This window comes from Melanotaenia boesemani, chromosome 4, assembly GCF_017639745.1.
Source record: "Melanotaenia boesemani isolate fMelBoe1 chromosome 4, fMelBoe1.pri, whole genome shotgun sequence".
Taxonomy (NCBI): domain Eukaryota; kingdom Metazoa; phylum Chordata; class Actinopteri; order Atheriniformes; family Melanotaeniidae; genus Melanotaenia; species Melanotaenia boesemani.
Window position 1 is genome coordinate 38376955 of NC_055685.1, and position 26958 is coordinate 38403912.

At 44.4% G+C, this 26958-nt stretch overlaps 1 protein-coding gene and 2 non-coding genes across 4 annotated transcripts in view; 1 reads left to right on the top strand and 2 right to left on the bottom strand.

Annotated features, from left to right (window-relative positions):
- Positions 1–694: 694 nt before the first annotated feature.
- Positions 695–767, bottom strand: trnak-uuu. The gene has a single exon. It is a non-coding gene; the product is annotated as a tRNA-Lys (tRNA).
- A 587-nt stretch (positions 768–1354) lies between these two features.
- Positions 1355–1427, bottom strand: trnat-ugu. The gene has a single exon. It is a non-coding gene; the product is annotated as a tRNA-Thr (tRNA).
- A 1547-nt stretch (positions 1428–2974) lies between these two features.
- Positions 2975–26958, top strand: part of LOC121638486 (E3 ubiquitin-protein ligase DTX4-like) — a 37844-nt gene continuing 13860 nt past the window's right edge. The window contains exons 1-4 of one of the 2 annotated variants that reach the window (XM_041983318.1): positions 2975–3430; positions 4309–4535; positions 22922–23136; positions 23217–24097. In XM_041983318.1, the coding sequence (XP_041839252.1) occupies positions 4325–4535; positions 22922–23136; positions 23217–24097 (1307 nt within the window). In that variant the 5' untranslated portion in view covers positions 2975–3430; positions 4309–4324. Of the gene's footprint in view, positions 3431–3612; positions 4058–4308; positions 4536–22921; positions 23137–23216; positions 24098–26958 lie in introns of those variants that run through there. The other variant, XM_041983317.1, reaches the window with a different exon arrangement.

Here is a 26958-nt window from a genome sequence, read left to right on the forward strand (position 1 = left end):
AAGAAGACAAACACGAGCCACTGCGAGCATGGATAATAATGAAAAGACAACATCCACAACACATCCAACTCGTATATCTGGGCTTTTTGTTTCAATGTTTCTGTTTCCTTGTACTTCATTTCTTTTATGTGTTTTGCAAAGCATCTGTTATTTTATGTTAAGAATCCACATAAACCAAATGGGCTTATATTTTTTTACAGAAGGTATACTTTGTACTTTAGATGTATAAACTGGTTTGCAACTAGTTTTGCAGCAACAAAGGAATCAATAACTGGGAGTGTGATTAAATTATTTTGTTTTAGTTAAATCATTATTTCATTTTCAAAGTCATAAAGGTTTGTATTTCTGCAATGTGTCAATGTCTTGATTGTAACAGTTTAATTAATTTATTTATTTATATTTCATTAAATTAAACTTTACACAGGACCAATTACTTAAAAGGCACAGTGAAGCAGCATAAATAGAAAGGCATTATGATTTAAATTTTAAAAAAGAGAAATAAGAGAACAAAAAATTATAAACCAAAGAGAAAAATATAATAACTATAGATGGTAAAATTATCATTTTTGTTTTAAAGTGCATAGTGATGGTCCAGTTGTTCAGTGTTGAAGTAGTAAGTAATTCTGCAGCTCCACAATCACTAGTCAGTAAAAAGTATAACATTAAAAATAAATAAATATAAAATAAAAAGCATCGCCCGAACAGGGACTTGAACCCTGGACCCTCAGATTAAAAGTCTGATGCTCTACCGACTGAGCTATCCGGGCTCTGAGAGGCAAAAGAACGGGGTGTCGTCAAGAATTCGCAGTTCTCTCATCAGAGCTGTTTCTTTTGTTTTTCAGCTTGTTTGATATTGTTTCGGAAAACATTTGGCAAAAAAAACAAAATACAAATGGATACAAACAGCATTTAGCACAATAAATACGTAATTCATTTCGTCTTTTAACTTAAACCGTCGTACCAAAATCCTCAGCTTGCTAGCTGTCGTTAGCTAGCAGACACTTATCGGTCATGATTTCCATTGGAACGTAGAAAAAGAGCCACAACTGACAAATGTAGCTTGACCTACCTCTCCAGTGTTTTCAGATTCATCTTGACAAGCACGTAAAACGTTAATAAGCTTGAAAAGTACTTCATCAGTTTGTAATAATCTTGTCTTTTCAAGCACCTATAAAATAATTTAACATTTGTAACATGTTAGTGACATTAGAAAATACCTGAAACAAAGAGTTAAAGCTTATTTGTATTTGTAGGTTCCTCAAAACAGTGGGACACAACGTGCCTGCAGGGTTTTACTGCAAATCAGGTCAAAGTGTTGGGAAAAAAAATTCACATATCAAAAAAACAGTGGGACAGGCCCCAGCGAGATTTGAACTCGCGACCCCTGGTTTACAAGACCAGTGCTCTAACCCCTGAGCTATGGAGCCTGTGTCGACTAAAGATGACGTCACTTTTCCTTAAATTATTGCTCCACCGTCTGGTCTGATCATGTTATTTGTTCATTCTAAAATTGCTCTCGGAACGAATGTAAGGATCGCTTGTGTGTTGTAAATAAAAGGTTAAGTTTGCATAATTCCCTCGAAGCACAAGCAGACACAAGTGGCTTTCCTGTAACTGGATTATTTGAAGACTTCTCCCCAAATTTTGCCGTGAAAACTGAACAAAGTATTAAAAGACAAAAGAAAATAAGTGTCAGTTTGACATAAAAATAACCTGCACAGTTTGTAAAATAAGCTTTTACTAAAAATACAGACGAAACAAACAATGACCTCGTTGGCCGCATGCTCACTGCAAAGGAATTTTCCAGTCTTCAGGAAATATCGAAATCCTTCACACCCTGCAGCATATCTCTCTTACCGTTACAGGTGCATGTCTGTTGCCCAACTGTAACTTTCACGAGCGCAGCACAACCGGATGAAACTTGGGGTGTGTCAAAATAAAAGCACAAATACTTTACCCCCTCTTCAGCTATGTAATAAATGAAACTTAAAATTCTTAATTATTTACTTTTTACAATACAAACACAAACATACAATAAAATACGTATTTTAGACAACGTGATTGTCACAGTTACATGTGTCACCTTACAGGAGAACTGGGCTGAAAATCAGAATTGTATGTATTGTAACCTAGTGTGTGTGTGTGTGTGTTTCTAAAATAAATGTTGATAAATTTTTTTATCTTTAAAAATCGACTTATGCATTGTTGTGGTACAATGTTAATTACAGGCAACAAACCCCAATAACTTACTAAAACAACTACAACAACAATCCAGATTAAGTTTTTAGTTAAGTTTTAGTCCATTTTAAGTATTTAAGCCGTACCACCGCTTGTCAATTAAAAATAGTGAGAAAGTAACCATTCTATTCTATTCTATTCTATTCTACAGTCATTTAGCAGACGCTTTTATCCTCAGCGACTTAAATTTGAGAGTAAGAACCATGAGACTATGATATTTAAAGTCATAATTATGAGATAAAAGGTCAATATGAGATTTAAAGTATGAGATTAAAATTACTTTTTATTTCATAACAATGACTTTTAATCACATAATAGTGACTTTCTATCTTATAACACTAAGTTTTTATCGAATAATGATGAGTTTCTATTGCATAAAAATTACTTTTAGCTCCTAAAATGACTATCCCCTAATTATTCATTTTTATCTCATAATGACGCCGTTTTAGTTTTTTACTATAAATCAAATAATTATGGCATACTTTGTTGATATTATTAATTTACTAGTTGCGTGATAGGTTTTCATATTTTAAGAGTTTAAAACATCTCAAACATGGTTTTCCTAACTGGCATCATAAGCAACTGAAATCCATTCCACATTTGTCCACCAGGTGGCAGGATTTCACCGTTTTCATGCTACAAGAAACGTAGTGGAAGAAAAGAAAATGAAAATAAAGTTTAACTTGCGTGTATCATCAGTGCATTTCTCTTTTCTCTTGCAGTAGTGAACTAACTCAGGAGTAGATTACAAAGAAATAACGCAGTTACGTTCAAAATGAGGTCAAATCACCGCAAAAATCAACCGCTTTAGCGCAGAGTTGGTGTGGGAATGTTTTGGCAGCGCTGTTTGGGATCTGTTCTCGCTCCCTGATCCCAACGGGTGGACCTGAAGGCGTGGTAAGTGGTGGGAGCTGGTGGGGGCTGCTGTCCTCGTGCCCTCCACTCGCATATCGAGTTCTCCCTCGACGAAATGAACATGGACGCTAAAAGATAGACGTCTTCTGACCTGTTTCCTCTCTGTTTGGAGTTTATATTAATTTACTTTAAATAAAAAAGGAGCACTTGTCTTCGTGGGACAGAGGGAGAGACAAACTGAACCATGGTGGAGCCAAAAGGGTAGATTTTACCCATGAAGAAGTTTGTTCCACAAGTTTTGGATTAGGAGGGAGGACGAGGAAGATCACATCAACAGGTGAATGTTTTATTCAGGTCTTCATATTTTTTCTTTTAGTTAAAATAAAAGTTGTGCGCATGTTTAATTAGCTGACTTGGCAGCACCACATAAAAGCGTCGTTTTGGACCCATCTCTTGAATGGCTCCAGGGTTTTTGTTCCCGGGAACCAGACCAGTTGAACCTGTTGCGGTCGCGCCCTCCGGGTTGGGGAGAAGTGAGATTGCGCTGTTGGAAGCAGCCACTTTGTCAGCATTTCGTTTTGCTACTCCCCAAAGAAAAACACTCCACCCATAGCTTTTACACCCTCGCCGAGCCCGGTTATGTTCGTGGATCAGACCCCGATGTGCTGACACGGAACCACGGAGGCGGTACGTTATTGACGGTGCGCGGTGGGGGGGACAAAAAGGCCGTAAACGGCTGGAGAGAAGCGGTTGTTCCTCCGTCTGGACCGGGAGGAGCCACCACAACCAGGCCGCCTTGTTGTCCGCTCACTCCGGGGCGGATTTAACCGCCTATCACGGTGTTATAACACAGAAACTCCAGCGAGGACCGTGATTTACTTCCACCCGCGGCGATGCGAAGAGCTCGGACCTCCGTGGAAGAATGTGTCGCCTTCTCCCGGCGTTAGCTCCGCCGCTGCTCCATGTAAGACCCCCACCCCCCAAAACACACGGCTTTGTGTTAGCTTTGGGAAACAGTCTGTCTTTATTTATTCATCACGAGGTAGAAAAACGCTTCTCCACACAGAGGGTGAGATTAAAACTGGTGGCCCAAATAAAAGATTGTTTTGTTTGTCTGCCGTGTGGTTAGCCTCCAGCAGCCAGTCCGGATTTTAGCTAACAGCCACCCCCCACACACACACTCCACACACAATTCATCTTTAATTTACTCCCCAGGGCCAACAGTAACAACATGCTCCTGGCCTCTGCTGTGGTGGTGTGGGAATGGCTCAATGAACACGGCCGGTGGCGGCCCTACAGCCCCGCCGTCTCCCACCAGATAGAGGCGGCCATCCGGAGCAGCGACCCCCGCGGAGGAAGCGTGGTCCTCGGCCAGGTCGACAGTCGGCTCTCCCCGTACATCATAGATCTCCAGTCCATGCACCAGTTCAGACAGGACACAGGTAAGACAGGGAGGACGGTGATGGGCGTGAGGTGTCTGGATGTTTGGACCACTACGTTTACTGAGCATCAGAAAAGTCATAAATCATGGAAAAAAACTGTTTTTCTGCCCTGTGATCCTGATGTTGTCCAACAGCAGTCTGCCAGATGTTGGCACATCTATGTGGGTCAGTGTGGAGGAACTGCCAGATGTGTGCTTTCATTTGTACTCTTACATCTGGCTGTAAGACACAAGCTGGGTTATTATCAGTGCAGGTACTGAAATTTTACTGGTTCAGGTTTATCTTCATAATGGAGCTCAAAGTTGCTGATGACTAAACTGACGGCTGGTTTAGCCCAGGAGTCTGCCCCGTTTACTAATAAAAGAGCCACTTTTTACCATTTGTCCCACCAAATAAACATAGTTAAGAGCCACAAAACTTATTTGACCTTTAAAAATAACTTGGAATAAAGAAAACCTTTAAGATGTTTTTGGCTTTTTATGTATCAGTTTGCTGAGCCCTGATGTTTGTCCTTGATGGTCTTTGCAGAGAGAGACGTGCTTCGGTTTGTTTCCTAAATCCAAGGATAGAGCTCTGAGATTTGAATGAATTATTCTTTTGAGTATTCTCCGCTTGTGAAAGGTTTTCTATAGAATTAGCACAAAACCTGCAGCAGCTGAGTTTTGTGACTCGATCCACTTCTCTGAAACATGGCGTACACGCGACATTTCTCTAGCGCCAGCGAGGAAGGGCTGAAGAGCCGCAACCAGCTCAAGAGCTGCAGGTTGCAGACCCCCAGTTTAGCTCACATCAAGTAAAACATACGGCCCGAGGTCCAAAGCAGTCCAGCACGATCTGGAAGTTTTTTGCACATATAAAAAATACATTGAGGCTAAATATAGTTGAAACTGAACATTTTTTTTCTAGCTCCAGCTCAGAGTGAGCTGTTCACACAGTTTAGTAAATTTGCGTGCCCATAAGTCAAGCTGCAGTTACAGGTGGGCGGCTGTCCTTGTCCTGGTATATGTGCACGGGAGAGGAGTGGATTTATTTTTTCAGTGACTGGGTAAATTAAACATATTAATCTAATCTGAGTGTGTTAGTCCGGCTTTGAGAAATTTGGCTGAGTTTGGTTTCAGTTGGACTAACCTGTAGTTTAAAGTTGGATTTTATCTGACATCATATAAACATGCTGGCTGGGAGTTACAGGCCTTACTGGACTTGGGAAGCTTATATTGGTTTTAAACCTTGGTAGGAGTTCCTTTTGACTGGTGAAGTGTGAAGAACCGGTTTGAAGTGCGGTGAAGCCCAGAAATGTGTAACCCAGCGGCATGGAGCTGCTTTGTGCAGGAGCCTCCTTTTCTATGAGCACACAGCTCTGGGTGTGGTTAGTTCATTGAAATGGTTCTCTTCATCTGGGTTCAAACTTTGGACTAAATTTTGCTAAAGAAATTCTGAAAAGTGGCTTCAGCGTGTCTCAAAGTGAGAGGAAACATTAGACGATATGCTGAAGTATGGCTTCAGGTTTCTTGAGATGATAGCTGCTTTGTGGCGCCACCGTGCATCAGAAACGTCTTCTTGGCTTTATTCCAGCCATAGAGGAGCATTATTTTTCTTCTTTTCACACACACATAGAACTTTCTGCTCACTGGTTGATCTTTGTCTGCTCCTGATTGGACGTTACCGTCAATCTAAGCTCTCTGATTGGTGGAAAGTCTGACAGGAAGTGGCTTCATCATCATGTCCAGGTCTAAATAGAGGTCTCTTATTATGATGAAATGTGATAAATAATGCTGTTATCATGGATTCCCCCCCGTCCTAGGTGGACGTTGGCTTGGTGGTTTTCACACCCTGATTTTGCATTCCTCTCCGGTGACGCGGTGCTGGATGAATTCTCGTGTTCGGCTATCAGCTGCACTCCTTCCTGTTACCATGACTGCACAACTTCAGACTTCCACTCAAACTGATGAAAGTGAGGGTAAGAAAAAGAAAACGGCTTCAGTGTCTGCGGCTCGGTGTCGGGCGGAGATCCAGCGCTATGATGGTCTGGAGCAGCTGTAAATGACCACCGCAGCTCCGGCTGCATTCTTAAGCCCTGACACTCCTTCACACACAGCAGCTGCTCCCTCCTCACACAAAGAAAAGAAACAGAGACCTTGATTCTGTGCAGAGAATGGAATATTTCAAGGCCTAATGAGCAGAGAGTTCACTTTGGTTGCCCTCCCTCTCAGTCCTCCTCCTCCTGAGGTGTCTCACCCCTTCCCCCCAATCCCCTTCGCTCTTCTCCGAGAGATTTCGTCAGCTGGCAGGAGTCCCGAGAGCCTGTCGGTGTTTGCTTTGACGTGGGAGAGACAGAAAGAAATGTGTGAGGGGATGTAGAAGGAGGCAGATAATTGTTGGATTTTCCCAAACGTGGGCAAACGTTAAATCATCCTTGTCGTATTTCTTTGGTTAATAAAAAAAGACCGAGCTGTGATGGTGGAGGACGTTTCAGCCTGTAAAGCAGGACATAAAAGAGGAGAAACGTCCAACATGTTTCACCTCCTGCAGCAGCATTTTTAATGTTTACTGAACGCTGCATTGGAATGATGTTAGCGTGTCTTCTGGAGTTTAGTTGTGCTGTACGACTCAGGCTGGGTTACGGCAACGTGACGAGCTGAGCGGCGTTTTAGAGACGAGGTGGAGGGGAGGCCGATGTGTGGCCAGCGTGTGGTGGTCTGTAGAAAGTTTATTTAGTTCCAGATATGAGGGCTTGACTCTTTATCTCCACTGTTACATATTATTTATGTGCAAAGCAGCACAAACGGAAAGACTGCAGAGGAGGAAGCTTATAACTGAAACAGTTTTTTATTCAGGTGAAGGGAATGAGCGTCACGCACCCCCCGCCCAGATTCGCCGTTTCCTCCTCAGTTTCAGGGGGATCGAACCAGCAGCGGTCGCGAGCGCTTCTCGCTCCGCTTTTAAGCTTTTTCTTTTGTTTTAGTTGTGCAAATGTGAGTTTTCCTCTGCAGAAACGGCGTCGACGTCATCAAGTACGCGACGTTCCAAGTAGGGCTGCAACTAAAGACCATGGCCAAAGACCACTGATGGTCGATCAGTCACCGACTATTAAAACGACTAGTCGACTAATCGAATTATGGATCTCATCATTATTAAATGGATCTTATTTCACTTTCAGCTTTGAAAACTTGCATGAGGTTGTTATGTAAGTCCGACGTTCCTCCTGTTTAAATGTTCGAGTGTTGCAGACGTACTTCCGTGGTACACAAGGTCCGCTTTACAAACCTCACGTTTATTTTATTTATTTTGTAAGTTGTGTGTCCCAGACTTTTGGCGTCTTCTGCTGCCGTTTTGTTCCCTGCTCCGTCGCCATATTTTTCCCCTGGCGGAGCAGAGATAGGAAAGAAGACGACGATGTCTCACTCTGTGTTTTTTTTTTTTTTTTTTTTTTTTTTTTTTTTTGCTGACAATAGTTGACGGTTGAATTCGTTGTCGACTGTTTTTATTGTTGACTGTTGTCGACAACATCAACTAATCGCTGCAGCCCTAGTTCCACATGCAGGATGTGTGCCTGCATCCCTCTGTGCTCTGAAGTTTTTACTTCCTGAGTCAAACTTGACCAGCTGGCATTGAGAAACCGACCCTCCCCCCCTGCTAACTCAGACATTTATCAACAGCAGATCAACCAGAACTGCTCCTCCTCCGGGTACTTGGTAACCATGGTGATGGGTTGTTTGAAAAGTGATGACTTTGTTGTATTTTCTGAAACTCACTGAAGTTTACTGGAAGCAGATGGAGCGGAGAAGCTTTGGAAAAGAAAGATGTTTCTCTGTTTACTCTGAAGTGGACACTGTTCACAGTGTGGTTGTAAGTTTTCGGACTGACCCTTTAACCTGACCCCGTACCATAACGACAAGCCTGGATCTAAGACGCCACGGAGGAGTCAGATTCCTCTGATTCCTACAGAACGTGGTCCACAACCGTTTCTGACCAACACACCTTCTTCTGATGAGGGGCTGGTTTAGGATTTGTTGAGCGAGCTGCCAGCTGTCACAGCTGATCGGAGCCAGAGCAGACATGACGCGGTCACGCGGGGTGGATGTTAGCATGTACATGGTTAAATATGACGGCTGCTGATAAACGCCGGACAGACGCTCACTGCCGCTCCGACATGCGGCTGACAGCAACTGCATGTGTGACAGGTTGGAGGCCACGTTCCCGGAAAGCTTCATTCCCACAGCACATCCCTGCAAAGCGTTCCCGCTCATAGATATCAGGATGGTTAACCTTCTGGGAATGTCCTCTAACCCAAACAATAAAAAATGTAATGCTACAGCTTTGATGAACCATTTTCAGTCTGACAAAGCAGGAAAATAAAAAAATGGTGGCTTTAATTATTCAGATATTAAACCACCACAGAAGTGGGAAATTAAGGTGGTTCTACAAGAACAGATTACCATGGCAACATTCCTCTACATACAACATGAAGTAGAACACGTATTTGAAATGAATAAAAGAAAGATTTTACTCTGAACTTGCTTCCAGGTTGTGCGATAGAAAGAGTTTGGGAGCTCTTGTTGCTTCAGCTTCATGTCTTCACACCTAAACTTCACCAGTGGCACCAAAAGGGACTTTTTCTCTTTAACCTAAAACCTAGAATCTGACACTTTTCATGGCTGAATCATAAAAAAATCTGGCTTACGTCAGAAGAAGTGTCACATCTAAACTTTAATAACACGTTTCACCATCTACAAAGTCCAGATGACGTTTTCTCTGGCTTCAGCAACAGAGAGGAGGGCGTGACTTCACAGAAACAAGATCCGGGCGGTGAGTTTTAATCCGGGTTGAAACGGAACGTCCTTCAGCAGCAACTCGTCATCGCTTTCTTTGAGGGTCTGTTTCCAGACACTGAAGGCATCTTTTTTCTGCTGCTCTAGCTCCAGCTGGTCCTGCTGAAGGAGACACATTCCCAGACCCCCACAAAGCCTCGAGGGTGCCGGGGTCATGGCAGAGGGAGGGGACAGGGCAGGTCTCCGGGGAGCAAACGGTGGGGGTGGATCGTGGTGGGGTGGGAGGGAATGGCACCAAACACTTACACTGGCTTTGTTTACATGCACAACAAACCTAGTGGAACGAGCAGAGTTTATATGGCAGGAAATAAACAGGAAGGAGAAGCTGCACCTGCTCGTCTGCAGCTGCAGATTAGCTTTAATTCTGTGTAGATTCTGCTTAAAGTTCACAAACGGAAGCTCCGATGGACCAGGGTTGAGTTGTTTCTGCTGCTACAGCATGAAAAACCTCTAAAACCTGATGAGGAAAGGCTGTTTGTTTACAGTTTCAGTAATCGGATGGTTCCTGAATTCAAGTCGAAGCTTTTTCTGTTGCAGCAACCAGGACGTGACCATCATGACACTGACTGAGAGCTCAGACTAGCACACACCAACCTAACTTCACCTTTTCCTCGTCCTCAGTTTGAGCTCAGACTTCCTCCTTTGCTCGCTTCCTCTGAGTTAGCTTTAAAAATCGTCGCTTCATCAGCGCTTTCAGGTTTGTGTTGTCATGGTGACTTCAGGCTGAGAAAAGTTCAGTTCAAGATCAGGTTCCTCCCAACAGTTTATCCGCCTTGACTTCCTCATATAAAACCATTCCCCTCAGCGTTAGCTAACCAAGCTGCACAGAATTTATTCTTTATCTAATAAAACACCAGATAAAGTACCAATAAATAATTATTAGCTCACTTATTTCTAAAATAATAAATAATGTAACAGCTAATTGTAAATTCCTACGTTCGAGGTTCAGTGAATGCTGCATGATGTAAAGTTGTTGGAGATAAAGATGGAGTCTAAAGACAATATATCCATCTTTGACCATGTGTTCATAGGTTATATGTGGGACTTTATGGCTATGAAAGTATGTGAGGAGGATCATTTCAATTTAATTCACTTTATTTAAATCTTGGGATGAATTATGACGTAACTGAGATCACGAGGTTCATGTAAAAGGACAGTTCACCACAAAACAACACAGACTGGAAACCAGAGGCGCCATGCAACTACTCAACTTTAATGATGGCAGTTTTTCAGATGGCATATCAAATTTGTGGTGCTGAACGAGTTCACACGGCATCCTCCTCGCATTACTTCGACTTTGCAGATACTGCATACTCCTTTTCGAGTACCTCCTTTCTACACTGTAAAAATTACCACACAGCTGAAATTGCTTCTTGTTTCAGTTACATCCCACAACGTGGTGCTGCATCGCTGTCACATGTCCAAACATGGCTGCATGGCCAAACCTTCCGACACAATAGCAATTATATGAAAATAAATATCGGCTGTTAATATCGGCCCACTTTTGCTTTTCGGACCGATATGTTAAAAATGACTAACATCGACCGATACCGATATTAATGCCGATATACCGTGCATCCCTACCGTGAAGGAGTGATGCTGTAAAACTATGGACGATGCATGTTAGATACCTGCATCAGGGTCACATAAAAATGAATCACACTGGCATAACCTCATAAACGTGCTTGTTCTTTCTATGAACAGATGATGTCCCCGTCCTGCATCCTGAATCATGTACGCCCACATCACGCTGCTTCATGAGGAGTGTGTAAAGATGCTTCCGGTAGGATAGCGTATGAACAGAGTTAGCTATCACAGCGTTATTATGCTCAACACCTCCAATAACTCAGCTGCTCTATGCATGTTTAGTGGTGCAGCAGTGAAAAAGGTTCCCCTTCAAACACTTCCCGCTGTGTCACGTGTCTACATTGTTTTTTAAAGCGGTGAGTGTCACAGGAAAAATAAAAAGGACGAACCCTCCAGCACTACTGTAAGAACGTGTCCTGCGGTATCCGCCGTCCTCGTTCTCGTCTTTTCTTTTGTCTCACACTCTGTTTCATGTTGCACTTCCTCTGGATCATCTGTTCTTTCCCTCCACTCGGCCATCGCCCTCTTTTTCTGCTTTTCTCTCGCGCTCCTTCTGAAGCTGAAAATTGACTCTGGACTCAAAAATCTTGGGAAGATGGCGGCGCGCATGGATGCAGCGGCTTACGGCTCCCCATTCCAGTGCTCTTTTCTCTTTCTTTTTCTGTCGTTTTTCTGTCTTTTGTGCACGACTGGCCGTGCGAACATCCCGTACACCCGTCAGATGCTTTTGGATATCGGATACCAACACCAGATATCTATTTCGAGTGACTTCCACCACACGCACAACATCCCAGACGACATAGCGAGACCACCGGACTCTCCGTGGATTGTTATCGGGTCTGGAAGGCGGCGCAGACGGAGGAGGGAGAGGAAGCAGAAGCGGGGCTGCAGGTCCGGCGTTATGCTACGGCTAAGAAAACAACCTCACAAGCCACCTCTTCCGAGCCTGTACCTGTCCAACGCCAGATCCCTGGTACATAAAACGGACGACCTGGAATTACTACTCGCTGGAAACCGCTATGTCCGGGACTGTTGTGTACTGATCATCACTGAAACCTGGCTTCACCCGGACATACCCGATGCTAGCGTGCAGCTCGCAGGCCGAACTCTTCTACGCTGGGACAGGACTGAGGACTCCGGTAAGAGCAGAGGAAGGGGGCTCTGTATCTATGTGCACGATAACTGGTGTAACAACGGGACAATCATAGACCAACACTGTTGTCCGGACATAGAGTACATGTCTGTTAGATGTCGGCCTTTTTTTCTGCCGAGAGAGCTGTCTGTTGTTATCGTCACAGCTGCGTATGTCCCACCCGACGCCAGTGTAAACACGGCGCTCTCTCTCCTGCTGAACGCCATAAACGAACAACAGCGGGCTCATCCCAACGGTGTTCACATTATTGCAGGGGACTTTAATAAGGCCAACTTAAAGACTGTACTCCCGAAGTTCTACCAGCATGTTAAGTGTGCTACAAGGGGGGAGAACACCCTGGATCATGTCTACACTAACATCAAGCATGCATACAGGGCCGTACCCCTCCCCCACCTCGGACAGTCAGACCATCTTTCCCTCCTGCTTCCCCCAGCCTACACCCCCCTCAGACGTAGGAACAGGCCCACCACAAAAACTGTAACAACCTGGCCTGAAGATGCCCTCGCCAAACTCCAAGACTGTTTCCAACAGACAGACTGGGACATCTTTGAATAACAGGAGCTGGAGACACTCACAGGAACGGTACTGGACTATATTCAGTTCTGTATCGGGAATGTGACTGTGGACAAAACCATCAGGGCTTTCCCTAACCAGAAACCCTGGATGACCAGCCAGGTCCGCGCACTCCTCAGAGCCCGGGACGCTGCCTTCAGGTCAGGGGACAGAGCACTGTATAGTGCTGCTCGTGCTGACCTGAAAAGAGGCATAAAAAGAGCCAAGGCGGACCACAGGATGCGCATAGAGTCCCACCTGTCCAGCAACAACACTCGGGAGGTGTGGCGGGGCATACAGGACATCACTAACTTCAGAGGTTGTGATGTGTCGACAGCAGATCAGAGCGCAACACTGGCAGAGGAGCTAAACTGCTTCTTTGCCCGGTTCGACTCTCAGCAGCATGCATCTGCTCCAACCATGCCCCCACCCCCACCCACACCGACACCCCCATCTGGCTCCCGCACCACCCCACTCACCATCCAGGAGCACGATGTCAGACGGGTGCTCCTGGCGGTGAACACCAAGAAGGCTACTGGCCCAGACGGAGTACCTGGCAAGGTGCTCAGAGCGTGCGCCCACCAGCTCGCCCCCACCCTTACCAGGATCTTCAACCTCTCCCTGGCTCAGGCAGTCATCCCACACTGCCTCAAATCCTCCACAATTGTCCCGGTGCCGAAGAAATCTCCCATCACCAGCCTGAACGATTACCGACCGGTGGCCCTCACTCCGGTAATCATGAAGTGCTTTGAGAGACTTGTTCTTCAGCACATCAAGGACCATCTCCCCCCAGACTTCGACTCCCACCAGTTTGCATACCGCGCGAACAGATCCACTGAGGACGCCATAGCTGTAGCTCTTCACTCTGCGCTGAACCACCTGGAGCAGCAGCAGAGCTACGTCCGGATGCTCTTTGTGGATTACAGTTCTGCGTTCAACACAATAATCCCGGACAGATTATGCACAAAACTGGACACTGTTGGCCTCCCCCCTCTCACATGTGCCTGGATAAAGGACTTCCTAACAGACCGACCCCAGACTGTGAGACTAGGTCCCCACCTCTCCTCCACCAGCACGCTGAGCATCGGCTCCCCACAGGGCTGTGTGCTGAGCCCCCTCCTGTACTGCCTCTACACCCATGACTGCAGGCCGGCCCACAATGACAACCTCATCGTCAAGTTCGCTGACGACACTACAGTGGTCGGACTCATCTCCGGGGGTGATGAGGCTGCCTACAGGGAGGAGATCCTGAAGCTGGCTGCTTGGTGTTCTGAGAACAACCTCGCTCTCAACACCAAGAAAACCAGGGAGATCATCATCGACTTCAGGAGGTTCAGCACAGACCCAGCCCCCCTCTACATAAATGGCGAGTGTGTGGAGAGGGTCCACACCATCAGGTTTCTTGGCGTCATCATCTCGGCCGACATCTCCTGGTCAGAGAACATCACGTCAATCACCAAGAAGGCTCAGCAGCGGCTACACTTCCTGAGAGTCCTCAGGAGGCACCAACTGAACTCCAACCTGCTGCTGACCTTCTACCGCTCATCCATTGAGAGCCTGCTGACATACTGCATCACAGTGTGGTACGGCAGCTGCACTGTAGCAGACAAGGAGAGGCTACAGAGAGTGGTAAAGACAGCACAGAAGATCATTGGCTGCCCTCTCCCCTCCCTGACGGACATTTACACCTCCCGCTGCCTCAGCAGAGCCAGAAACATCATAAATGACAGCTCCCACCCTGGCTCTGATCTGTTTGCCCTGCTGCCCTCTGGGAGGCGCTACAGGTGCATCAGGACTAAAACAAACAGACTCAAAAACAGTTTCTTTCCAAAAGCAATAACTGCCCTGAACTCCTGTAGGACTTCAAATCTGAAATACGCTGGACACTAACAACATATGTGCAATACATTCTGTCACATGACATGTACAACATATCATGATCCGTGCAATAATACTTTGAACGTGCAATATATTTTATTTTTTCAGACATAGACATCATACTTATATCTGCAAATAACTAGAGTGTGCACATCTGTTTTATTTCTGTAAATATTTTATACCTTAGATCTTTTATTTATTATTTATTTCTATACTGCTCTCTCTGCACTGACACTGGGGATGGCTTAATCTCGTTGTACATGTGTATAATGACAATAAAAGGCATTCTATTCTATTCTATTCTAAAACTCAGGGGATGTGACTCTTTCAAGGTGAGACAAAAGACGGAAAGAAAAAAGGGGGTTGAAGGGAGTTAGTGTCCCAGCAGAGTCGGGAAAAACGTGGCGCTAAACAGCTGAGGATGCATGAGGTCCGGAGGAAGATGGAGGTGATGGTGGGAAAATGAAAAGAAGAGGGTGGAGTGAAACGTTCTGGATGTTTTCTGTGTAGAATCAGAAAGTAAGAGGGGGTCAGAGCTCGGATTTTCCTCCGAGTTGTTGTTGTGAAACTCTGGGTGTCGGGTTACTGCGACTGTGAGGCCTTGTGGGGGCAAACCACCCACCGCCTGTTCAACACCACCCTCACACCAGCGAATACGAAGCACAACCAGAGATCAGTCAATATTTCTCTCATTTCACGACTTCAAACACACAAATCTGATAACATCCATTTCTAGTAAATCCCTCGCAGCAGCACTTCAACCGTCGCCGCCCGGCTTCTCTGCTCGTTGGTCGGGTCAGGACTGAAACCAGCCCAGACGTCGGCAGCACACACACACATGCCCGAGGCTGAAGACTCGTGATGGGATTTACAGGGAAATATGGTAAATGTAGGAAAACATGAGCGATGAGGCGCTTTTAAACACTTCTGGGGGGTTTGCTGAGGCGTCTTTCTGGTTGCATTTGTGGAGCAAATGAATCCAGAATCACTCAGAAATGATTCAGCTGCAGAAATTTTAACTTTGTCAAGTTTCCAGTCAGACACTGAGGGTTAGGTGGTCGTTTCAGACAGAAAATGAGACGTCTGCAGGACTTTTCTTGACTCTTGTGCTGATTCCAGGTCAGTTTGACCTCCTGGATGATTCCTTAACTAATCCCACTTATCTCAGGTTCCTGCCTCCAGCTCTTCCTCCTCTTTCTTCATCCTTGTCGGAGTCCACTGCAGCTGCCTTTCAGCTGGTTTACTTTCTGATATCATTAGCTTATGGTTCTTTCTGCTCCTTAAAGGAAATTCACAATATTATGCATTAATTAATGTATTAATATATGAAAAATATTATAAGACATCATTCACAAAAACCTGCATTAAATTAACCCTTTAATGCTCGAATTTATTTACAGTTATAAATAAATAAATAGACTTGGAAACAAGAAAATATTATTAAATATAAAATAAGTGAATAACAATTAATACATAAAAATAATTAAATAAATTACTAATGTAAAAATAAAACATTAATAATACATCTACACAGTGTGTGCAGCTTCATAACAAAACAATGAAAAAACCTATTTCTTTACCAACTTTTGATAACTTTCTATAACCAGATTATAGCTAGTATAAATCTTTAGTTATTGAAAGCCGTTTGTGTCTGATGGATAATAGTTTACATTAACGAACGGATGTCTAACTACCACAGAGAACAGAAGAACTCCAGATAATAAACCCCCACCAGTAACTGGACCACTATAGTGACATCTAGTGGCACAATTTGCTAACTGCAGTAAAGATGAGCGTTGTACTTTAAAGTCAGGGGGTAAGGTATTCTTTCATGCAACTCTTAACTAAACAAAGCATAAAGATGAATAAAAGTTGGACGTGCATGCTTCACACCAGCACCAGTCACAGCAAGAATTTATGACTTTATTATCGACTCACAAGCAGCATCAGAGTAAATGTCTGAAATGTACAGCCAGCAAGGACGAGGTACATGAGACGCAAAGTGCAGGGCATTGTGGGGGAAATTTGATTTAAACTGTAGTTGTGATTGAAAGGCAGGATATCTGTTATCTTTCAGCTTTTATTGATGTGTGTAAAGTTCAGGAGGAAAAGTCCCAGCTTATGTAAAACACTCATAATTAGTGTTTTTTTATTACAAAACTTGGTTTCTGCTGGACGGATGAAAGCGGGAGATAGACCCGGTGTATGAACACATCATTGCTGGAGGAGGAGGTGACATGAGGCAGCAGGAAGCTGAGAAGTCCAGATAAAGGAATCAAAAAGAGGAAACGATGTTGGTGTGAAAAGGTTGCGTCTCAGTGACCTTTCACGTGATTCGGTAACTCACCCCACGCCCGTTGGTCTGAATGTGCCTCACTTATCTCGTGGTTCTACGTCTTCTTTGGCTTTTTGGCCTCATTTCTGTTAAAAACGTGCCACAGGTTGTTTCTGTGGTCTCCTCAGGTAGGATTTAAAGCTTCATTGCTCCGGTCTTTTTATGGAGCATCCCTCGCCACCTCGGGGCTGTTTGAAGATGATGAATAGAAAAGTCAAGCTGCAGGTCAAGAAACATGCTTTAATGCTGCAACACTTTGGACTCAAACTGGGGCGTGAAGGGTGAGAGATAAAAGACTAGATGGTGAGGGAGATCTCAGTCTGACATAATTATGGATGTATCTCCCTGAACAGATTCTTTGACGACAGCTGCTTTAAAAAACTTTGTTTATAGTTTTATGAGCTGGAAGCTGGTGTTCTAAACCAGCCGGTGGTGAGAAGTGGATGAACAGAGGAAAGAAGAGGAAGTGCTGGCTCAACCCGGATGCAAGATTTTCCCACCAAGTGACTGACGTTGAGAAGGAGAGAACGCCTTTATTCATGAAGCATGACCTGACCCTGACATGTGTTCGCCTGCTGGTCAGTCTGCAGCCGAGTGTGTGAAGGGAGGGGTCCGTGATAAAGAGAACAATAAAGACCAGATGGTCAGCTTCTTTCTCCACCTGCTTCAGGCATTTCTGTGCTCTCAGATCCACCCTTCTCATGTATTTTCTACGTTTTTCTTGCAGCAACTTGATATGTCCCAAAGTTGGGACTCTGTGTAAAGTGTAAATAAAAAAGTAGTGCCAGGGTGATGTTCAGCACGGTGGAAAAAGTAGTTCCAGGGTGATGTTCAGCATGGTGTAGAGTAGTGCCAGGGTGATGTTCAGCACAGTGGAAAAAGTAGTTCCAGGGTGATGTTCAGCATGGTGTAAAAAGTAGTTCCAGGGTGATGTTCGGCACGGTGTAAAAAGTAGTTCCAGGGTGATGTTTAGCGTGGTGTAAAAAGTAGTTCCAGGGTGATGTTCAGCATGGTGTAAAAAGTAGTTCCAGGGTGGTGTTCAGCACGGTGTAAAAAGTAGTTCCAGGGTGATGTTCGGCACGGTGGAAAAAGTAGTTCCAGGGTGATGTTCAGTATGGTGGAAAAAGTAGTTCCAGGGTGATGTTTGGCACGGTGGAAAAAGTAGTTCCAGGGTGGTGTTCAGCATGGTGGAAAAAGTAGTTCCAGGGTGGTGTTCAGCATGGTGGAAAAAGTAGTTCCAGGGTGGTGTTCGGCACGGTGTAAAAAGTAGTTCCAGGGTGATGTTTGGCACGGTGGAAAAAGTAGTTCCAGGGTGGTGTTCAGCATGGTGTAAAAAGTAGTTCCAGGGTGATGTTCAGCATGGTGGAAAAAGTAGTTCCAGGGTGGTGTTCAGCATGGTGGAAAAAGTAGTTCCAGGGTGGTGTTCAGCATGGTGGAAAAAGTAGTTCCAGGGTGATGTTCAGCATGGTGTAAAAAGTAGTTCCAGGGTGATGTTTGGCACGGTGGAAAAAGTAGTTCCAGGGTGATGTTCAGCATGGTGGAAAAAGTAGTTCCAGGGTGGTGTTCAGCATGGTGGAAAAAGTAGTTCCAGGGTGATGTTCGGCACGGTGGAAAAAGTAGTTCCAGGGTGATGTTCAGCATGGTGGAAAAAGTAGTTCCAGGGTGATGTTTGGCACGGTGGAAAAAGTAGTTCCAGGGTGGTGTTCAGCATGGTGTAAAAAGTAGTTCCAGGGTGGTGTTCGGCATGGTGTAAAAAGTAGTTCCAGGGTGGTGTTCGCACGGTGGAAAAAGTAGTTCCAGGGTGGTGTTCAGCATGGTGTAAAAAGTAGTTCCAGGGTGGTGTTCGGCACGGTGTAAAAAGTAGTTCCAGGGTGGTGTTCAGCATGGTGTAAAAAGTAGTTCCAGGGTGGTGTTCAGCACGGTGTAAAAAGTAGTTCCAGGGTGGTGTTCAGCACGGTGGAAAAAGTAGTTCCAGGGTGGTGTTCAGCATGGTGTAAAAAGTAGTTCCAGGGTGATGTTCAGCATGGTGTAAAAAGTAGTTCCAGGGTGATGTTCAGCATGGTGTAAAAAGTAGTTCCAGGGTGGTGTTCAGCATGGTGTAGCATCTCTTCTTCTAACATGTCTGGAAACATCTGGGAAGTGAGGAGACCAGTTGCTGGAGTTTTAGGAGAGGAATGTTGTCCCATTCTGGTCTGATGCAGGATTCTAGCTGCTCTACAGTCCTGGACCTTGGTTGCTGGATTTCTGCTTCCATGATGCTCCAGATGTTGTGTACTGGTGAAAGGTCTGGACTGCAGGCAGGCCAGTTCAGCAGCCAGACTCTTCTCCTGTGAAGCCATGCTGCTGTGATGGATGCAGGATGTGGTTCAGCATCGTCTTGCTGAAATCTGCAAGGCCTTCCCTGAAAGAGACGTTGTCTGGATGGGAGCAGATGTTGCTCTAAAACCTCCATGTACTTTTCAGCATTGATGGAGCTTCACAGATGTGGAAGCTGCCCACGCCATAGGCACTAATGCAGCCCCATCCCATCAGAGATGCAGCTTTTCACCTGTCCACTGATAACAAGCTGGATGCTCCCTCTCCTCTTTAGTCTGCAGGACAAGCCGTCCATGCTTTCCACAAACTAGTTCACATCTTCATCCAGGTTTCCACTTTGCCTCAGACCATTTTGATCGTTCTGGATCTTGTTCATATCTGGCTTCTTCTCTGCATGATGGAGCTTTAACCTGCATTTGTGGATGTGTTCATAGACAGTGGTTTCTGGAAGTCTTCCTGAGTCCATGCAGTGATTTCCAGTAGAGACTCATATCTGCTTTTAATGCAGAAGATCACCAACTTCAGCCTCATCCCATGCATACAGAGATTCCTCCTGATTCTCTGAATCTTCTGATGATATTCTACACTGTAGATGGTGGATCTTCAAAGTCTGTGGAACATTTTTCTGAAATTCTTCCACAACTTTTAGATCCAGTTTCTCTCAGATTGGTGAACCTCTGTCCATCTTTCCATCGGAGACTCTGCCTCTCTGAAATGCTCCTTTTATATCCAGTCATGTTACTGACCTGTTGCCAGTTAACCTGACTAGCTGTGAAATGCTCCTCCAGATGTTTCTGATTTATACCAGTTACTTTTCCAGCCTTTTGTTGCTCCTTTTCCAACTTTTTCCAGACGTGTTGCTGCATCAGATTCACTGAGCTCATATTTTCCATGAAATGGTAAAATGTCTCAGTTTCAACAATCTGTTGTTTATGTTCTACTGAGAATAAAATATGACTTGATGAGTTTTATAAATCATTGCATTCAGCTTTTTTATTCAAACGTTTCACAGCGTCCCAACTTTTTTGGCATTGTGGTTGTTTTTCCTGGTAAACTTCGACATGCTGCATTCTTTTCAGTTTGTTTCTATCAAAACCAGATCTCCCATCTTCACGAGTCGTGACATCTTCTAGTATTAACTTCTGTTCTTATGGAGATAATCCTCTGAAATGTAAAATCTGTTCAGCATAACAGGAGTTGATCCGATGACCTGCCTGATGCACCGATACAGAGTGCATCGTGTTGGTTCATCTGGATCAGTCATGTCATAACCGATGCTGCAAAATCTTACTGTCATCTCAACGAAATCTACTTTTCCAGCTGTAGAAGGAACTGTAGGCTATGTAATGAACATCTATCCTACGGTGTATCACTTTCCTTTTACAGCCGGATGCGTTCATGGACCAGACTGCAGGTTCAGCAGGAATTAATGACCCATTTTTACATAAACTGCTTTTATATTATCTGAATCTCACCATGTCATCATTTAAAACCAGTTCTATTAACAAAACAAGAAAAATCAGACTTCACTGCATATCTTTATTATTACTTCTTGTTATTAACTCCTTTCTCATTCTCACCTCTGTCTCTCTGTTTACACACGGTCCGTAAGTCTTGCCCTTTTATGGACATTTTTTGGATGTTTACCTGCAAATTAGGAGCAGCTGTCCGTCCCTTCAGTTTACGATATATTGGCATTCACCAATCTAAGATAAGCTGCAAACACAGTGGTGAACTTGGCAGAGGATTTTCCTATAACCTGATAAAATATTTATAAAGATTTTGGTGAATGAGGACAGGCCAGAACAAAGTGGACATGTTTGGTCAGAATGCACAGCGTATCAGCACCAACACCTCAGACCAGCTGCCAGCACGGTGGTGGAGGGATGGTGACCTGGGCTTGTTCTGCAGTCATTGAGTGGACCATGAACTCCTCTGGATACCAAAGTCTTCCAGAGTCAGATGTGAGTCCATCAGCAGGACAATGATCCCAAACACAGCAGCAGATCTACACCAGGACCAGGTGTTCACATGATCCAGTTAAAATCCAGATCTCATCCTGGCTGCAGGAACCAGACAGGCTGGAGGAGGAGGTCTTGGTGTGGTCCAGTCTATGTCAGACCTCATTCCGACTGAAATGCTGTGGCAGGACCTTCAGAGAGCTGCAGAAACCAACACTGCAAGCCTTTCTTGCACGACTGTACAACATAAATGCTAAGAAACAGGATTATACTGAAAGATCACTGGATTATGGATTTAATTATTCATCCCTACTGGTTACCAGTACAAGGATAACCTTCTATAAGTTATGTTAAGAATCACGAAACTTTGGCCAGCACAGTGCAGATGAACCTTTAACTACATATAATGCACATGCTGTTTACAGGAACCCTGGAAGTGGCTTTCCCATGATGCCTCCTCTTGTATTCATACATCCACACAGACAAACCCCCTAAGGGGATCAATAAAGCTGCACATTATTCCGTTTTTATGTGCATAATGGAGAGAATATGAGCACTCATGTGGTTTTATTGGTTTAAAATGAAGAAGGAATATGCAAAGATGTAGCTTGATTTGTCACCGTTTTTATCTGCATTTTTATTCTAAATGTAATGTTGATCTGTCTGTAAAATCAGAAAAAATAGGAATAAATGGATGAGAGCACGTCTGAGAAGTGTTTTATACTGCAGCCCAGCACTCTGCAGGGCTCAGTATGACAAAGCTGGCATCCTCCCCCTCTTCCATCCACCCTCCAAGTATTTTAATGAAAGTCATGCATGCAGCTGGAAAGGACACATGTTGCTCTGAAGAGTAGTTGTTGCATAAGAGCTGATTTTTCAGACTCGTAGCGTCTTTCTCCAGGCTGGCAGAAAGACGTGGCACCAAGAGTTTCAGCATGGAGCTCAGCCAGAGTTTCAAGATCATTTTAGTTCCTTTACACCATGATGTGGACACATGTGGAAAGATAGACTGATGAAGAAAAGGCACGTTCATCTGTTCACTCAGAGTTCGTTACTGCATCTCGTCAAAATCTGGATCCAAAAACAGGCCGTATTAGTGTTAAAGTTCGTGTTTTTCTTTTTATTCTGCTTCATAATAAATTCAAAAATATTTTTATTCCTATCTCTGTTTATTTATTTTGTGATAAAATTATGGAAGCTTGTTTTTCCAACTGGTGGAAACACAAAGTAAGAAATGTAAAATAATTTTTTTGTTCTGAGACAAAAATAATTTTCTTACTTTCAATTTAAAAACTTTTCAATAATTTCTAATGAATAAAAAAAACATTAAATTAAGTGAAAATATTTGTAACTATTTCTGAAACAATAAGATGTAATTCTGAGAACTAAATCAGAATTTTTAACCCTTTAAAGCCCAGCCCACGGAAAATGGTTTGAATCTGAAGTATGTGTTTAGCCCTTTAACAAAATGTAAAAAAAACTTTTATATTGACATGTCAAAATGATTGTATTGCCAAAAAAGTCCACCAGGGGGCAGAAGACAAGTTTTAGATTTTTGTTCAATGCGGTTTTGGGGTTTTTTTTACCATAAAGTGATGCAGAAGGTCTCTGTGTGCAGATGTTACATATAGCATTAGAGGGTTAAAGTTTTGAGATCAAAAGTCAGAACATATATAAAAATTTGATAAAATAATAAAAAAAATAACTCAGTATTTTTTTTTAAATATATTTTCATCTCTTTAACCATTGTCCTTATCTGTGTCTCTGTGGATCAGGAACCATCCGTCCGGTGCGGAGGACTTTTTATGATCCCGTCTCGGCGCCGGGTCAGGGCTGGCAGTGGGAGTGGGAAAACGATGCGGGCACGTGGACGGCGTACGACATGGAGGTGGCCATCGCCATCGAGAGCGCCCATAGCCGGCCGCAGACCTGCCTGGACCTGACTCCGCTCGGCTTCTGCTACCTCATCGACTTCCAGAACATGACCCAGGTTTGGTTGGAGAACTTTTTCAGGTGATGTGAAGTTTTCAAGCTTCAGGCCCAAACGTCATAAACGGTTCTGTCCCACAGGTGAACAGACAGAGCCAGAGGTGTCGCAGGATCCAGAGGCGTGCTGACATGGCCTATCCTTTAGTGTCCGGGCCTCTCCCTGTACCCAAAGGTGGAGGTGTTGGAGGAGGGCTGACCGGAGCCCTTCTGGGTGTCGGGGTGTCGGGGGCCAGCATGGGAGTCGGAAGCTCCATCACCTCTAACGGGGGCCTGCAGGCTGCTGGCCTTGGCCAGCCTTGTTCCTGCCAGCAGTGCATGCTGGTCCTCAGTGTGAAGACCAACACGGGTGGAGGAGCGGCGATACAGACTCTGGGAAGACGCTCATTAACCATCCAGCGGCCCAAGAACTCTGTACCACCCACCTCCAAACCTCTGAGTCCATCCAAATCCGCCACTCTGGGACGAGGCCAGCAGCAGAACTCCAACTCCAACTCCAACTACTACCAGACGCTGCCGCATGGCCTCGCCATCACCAAAAACACTGCCTCCCCGCGGAGGAACGCCCAGCTCTTCGCCCAGTCGCTGGTGGCTCTCACCGCCGGTGCCTCCTCCATGGGAATTTCCTCCAACAGGCCGCCTCCCCCATCCCTACCACCGCCTCAGCCCCCCTCCTCCAACCCAAACCTCAACCCTCCGTCCATTCCGCCCAAACACTCCTCCTCATCCTCAGCCGGCGAATCGGTGCCAACTGCCACATTAATAACCCCCGCCAGTGGCGTGACCACACCCCCCTCCCCAGTGCCATCTCCATCAGCTGTGGTGATGAAGCCGCAGCGTGCGCCGTCGTCAGCGGCAACGGTGTGCCACGCCCCGTTGCCACAGCGATCCAGCTTAGCCGGGCTGAGCAGGCCGGCATTACAGAGGATCGCCATGGCACAGTCCAGAGCGCTCATCGCATCCGGGTGAGTAAACAAACACACCAACAGCTGACAACTGTGCATGCACGCACACACCAGCAGCAGCAGCATTAAAACTCTTTCACACATTTAAGTCTGCTTAGACATGCTGAGAAAAACATCTGCACGTGCACCCGGACAAGTTTAAAGACGCCAAAAATACTGTACGCCCGGGCAGGACGTGCTAAATACGTGCACACGTCCCAGCCCTCCCTGTCTGTACGGTGGTAATGAACGTCAGGCTGTGAGGGAATTATCCCAGAGGTGCCTTCAGTCCTGCTGGAGTTTCTGTTGCTGCTGCTCAGGTTTAAGACGCAGAAGTTTAAAAAATCAGATAAGTCAGATGAGGTGGAAGCTTCCCTCCGTTCTGAGATAAACGGCATCACCAAGAATCCACATGAAACAACAAAGCTGAATCGCTCATGCAGGCTGGTGGTTGTGTTGAACAAACTTTAGCTGAGTCCGCAGCACAGACAACTTTTTGCACATGTAGCATCAAATCAAATCAAACTTTATTTATTTAGGGCTTTCACATACCAAGAGGTAGCCAAAGTGCTGGACAGGTAAAATAATAATAGAAAACAAAACATCAAACAACAATAAAATTAACAGAAAAGCCCGACCTAATGATGGTGCTCTCTGGGGTTAAAAGCCAATGTAAAAAGATGAGTTTTTAAAATTAATTCAGGTTTCTGGCAGATCTCATAGAAAGAGGGAGACAATTCCAGAGTCAGGGGGCTGCTGAAGAAAAAGCTGCCCTAGCTCATCAGGCGTTTTTTCAGTCAGGCGTGACTGAAAATTATTTTTACTCGAAGGATTGTGTTTTTTTTTTTTTTTTTAGTCAGAGATAAAAAGTAGATTTTCTACTGTGTTCCAGGTGAATTTACTCTGACGCACGTATCTTGATTCTGAACCGTCTGTAGTAATCTCACGCGTCTCAGCTTTCTGTAGAGGCCGGATTAGACATACAGCCCTGGCAGTTGTGAAGAGCAAATAAAAACATGCACATGGTCAGAATTCAGCTGCAGCTCAGTTCCTGCTGCTCGGGCTGTGGTTCAGACCTCAGGGGGGAGCAGAAACTCTCGTCTGAAGGAGTGTTTAGACTCTCGTAGGAGGAAGTGATTGATTTCAATCAGCCTTCAGTCACAGTTTGACTTCTTCTTCTACTGCTTGTAAAAAGCATTTGCCAGCCTCCACGCTGCTTGTTGGTTCCTTCTGTTTGACTCTTCTTGTCATCCTGTGCAGGAAGTGATGTGTTTTTAGTCTTGCAGATAAAAAAGCTTCCAGCTAAAGTTTTGGTCAGATGTGAGATTTTTCTGGTGGTGCCTCCTCTTTTTCTCTTCCCCTCCCCCTCCACCTCCTCTCCGGTCCCATCTCAGAGCTTGGGGCCCCTCGAAGCCCCATTGTTGGTCTCCACAGTAACCTTTGTTGGATTATCCGAGCCTGGGCCACATTAGCAGCACAATGCAGAGTTTTTCACTTCTTTCTGCGTCCCTCTCCTTCCCCCTCTCTCCGTGTTTCCCTTCCCAGTTATTTCTGAGACTTTCCAGCCATTTTGTCTCTTCTCCGTCCTCCTGTTTTTATTTTCATCTCTGTCTCTGCTTTCCTTTAGCAGCCTGAACTTCTCCATCAAGCAGTTTATTTGTACTTTTCATACAGAAGATTCGCAACATCATTATAAAACACAACAATTAAAATGAAAAATAAAAGCACATTGCAGCCACGATGCTTCACCTAACCAACCACCAGCCTGAGACACACACACACATATGCAAATATATAAAAACAATGCTCAACTATCTTAACCCTCACTGACACTAAATATTATGTATTTTAAATCAAATGTTATTGAATTAAAAACTTGACTAAGTCTTTAGTGTTTTTAAATGTCAGCACTCCCAGCTGCCCTCAGCTCTGCATTAAAGAGGAGGATAATAATTACAGACGGGCCGATTCTGGAATCTGAGTTTGGATGTTGTCAGATACTAAATCATTTTACGTGAACATTATTGTGATTATGGTCATTATTAGGCTGAAGCAAACCACACATCGTTTCTTAAAAAGAGAGCAACTGATTAACAAAATGAATCCTGTTTAAATGTTTTCCCAAAATAATTTATGAGAAAAAAAAATTCTAAAGTAAATCAAAGACGATGTCTGTAGCTGCTTCATACTCTTAATAAAACAAAGGTAGTTATAATTTATCCTGTTTTTAATATTTAAGGTCCAATCGAATGAGTTGAAAGGGAAGCAGGATGTATGTGAATAGTCTGGGAACACTCTGGCAGCGCTGCAGACAGATTACTGTCCTCAGTATCGGCTCATTGCTGATCAGAGAAGCTGCTGTTCAGTCTGGCTGGTCGCAATTTCAGTGGATTCATATAGTTTTTATGAAAACCTGAAAGAAGAGAATTACAATAATTCATGGTTATGGAGACAAAAGCAGTGATCATTACCTTTGTATTTGGCTTAAGGACAAACTGTCTCACTCTGGAAATATTCTTGTCTTTGTTATTTTTCTGATATGAGTTTTGAAACTTGAATCCGAGTGGAAATAGCACCGATGATAGCACCAGCATGGATGTTCTGCCAATCATGTCTTATTGTGTAAAATACAGTATAAAAAGGCATCAATAGGACAAGCGTCACCAGGAGAGACAGCAGTATAAAGCTGAGTATCATCTGCATAACTACGGAAGTTCATGCCATGTCGCCTGATGGCGTCCCCAAGGGGCAGCATGTAGAGATTAAAATAACTGGACTTGAAATGGAGCCTTGGGGAACTCCATAAATCAGTTTATATAGCTTTGAAGCCAATTCATTAATGCTAATAAGAAATTCTCTGTCTGAGATAGGACCTGAACCAA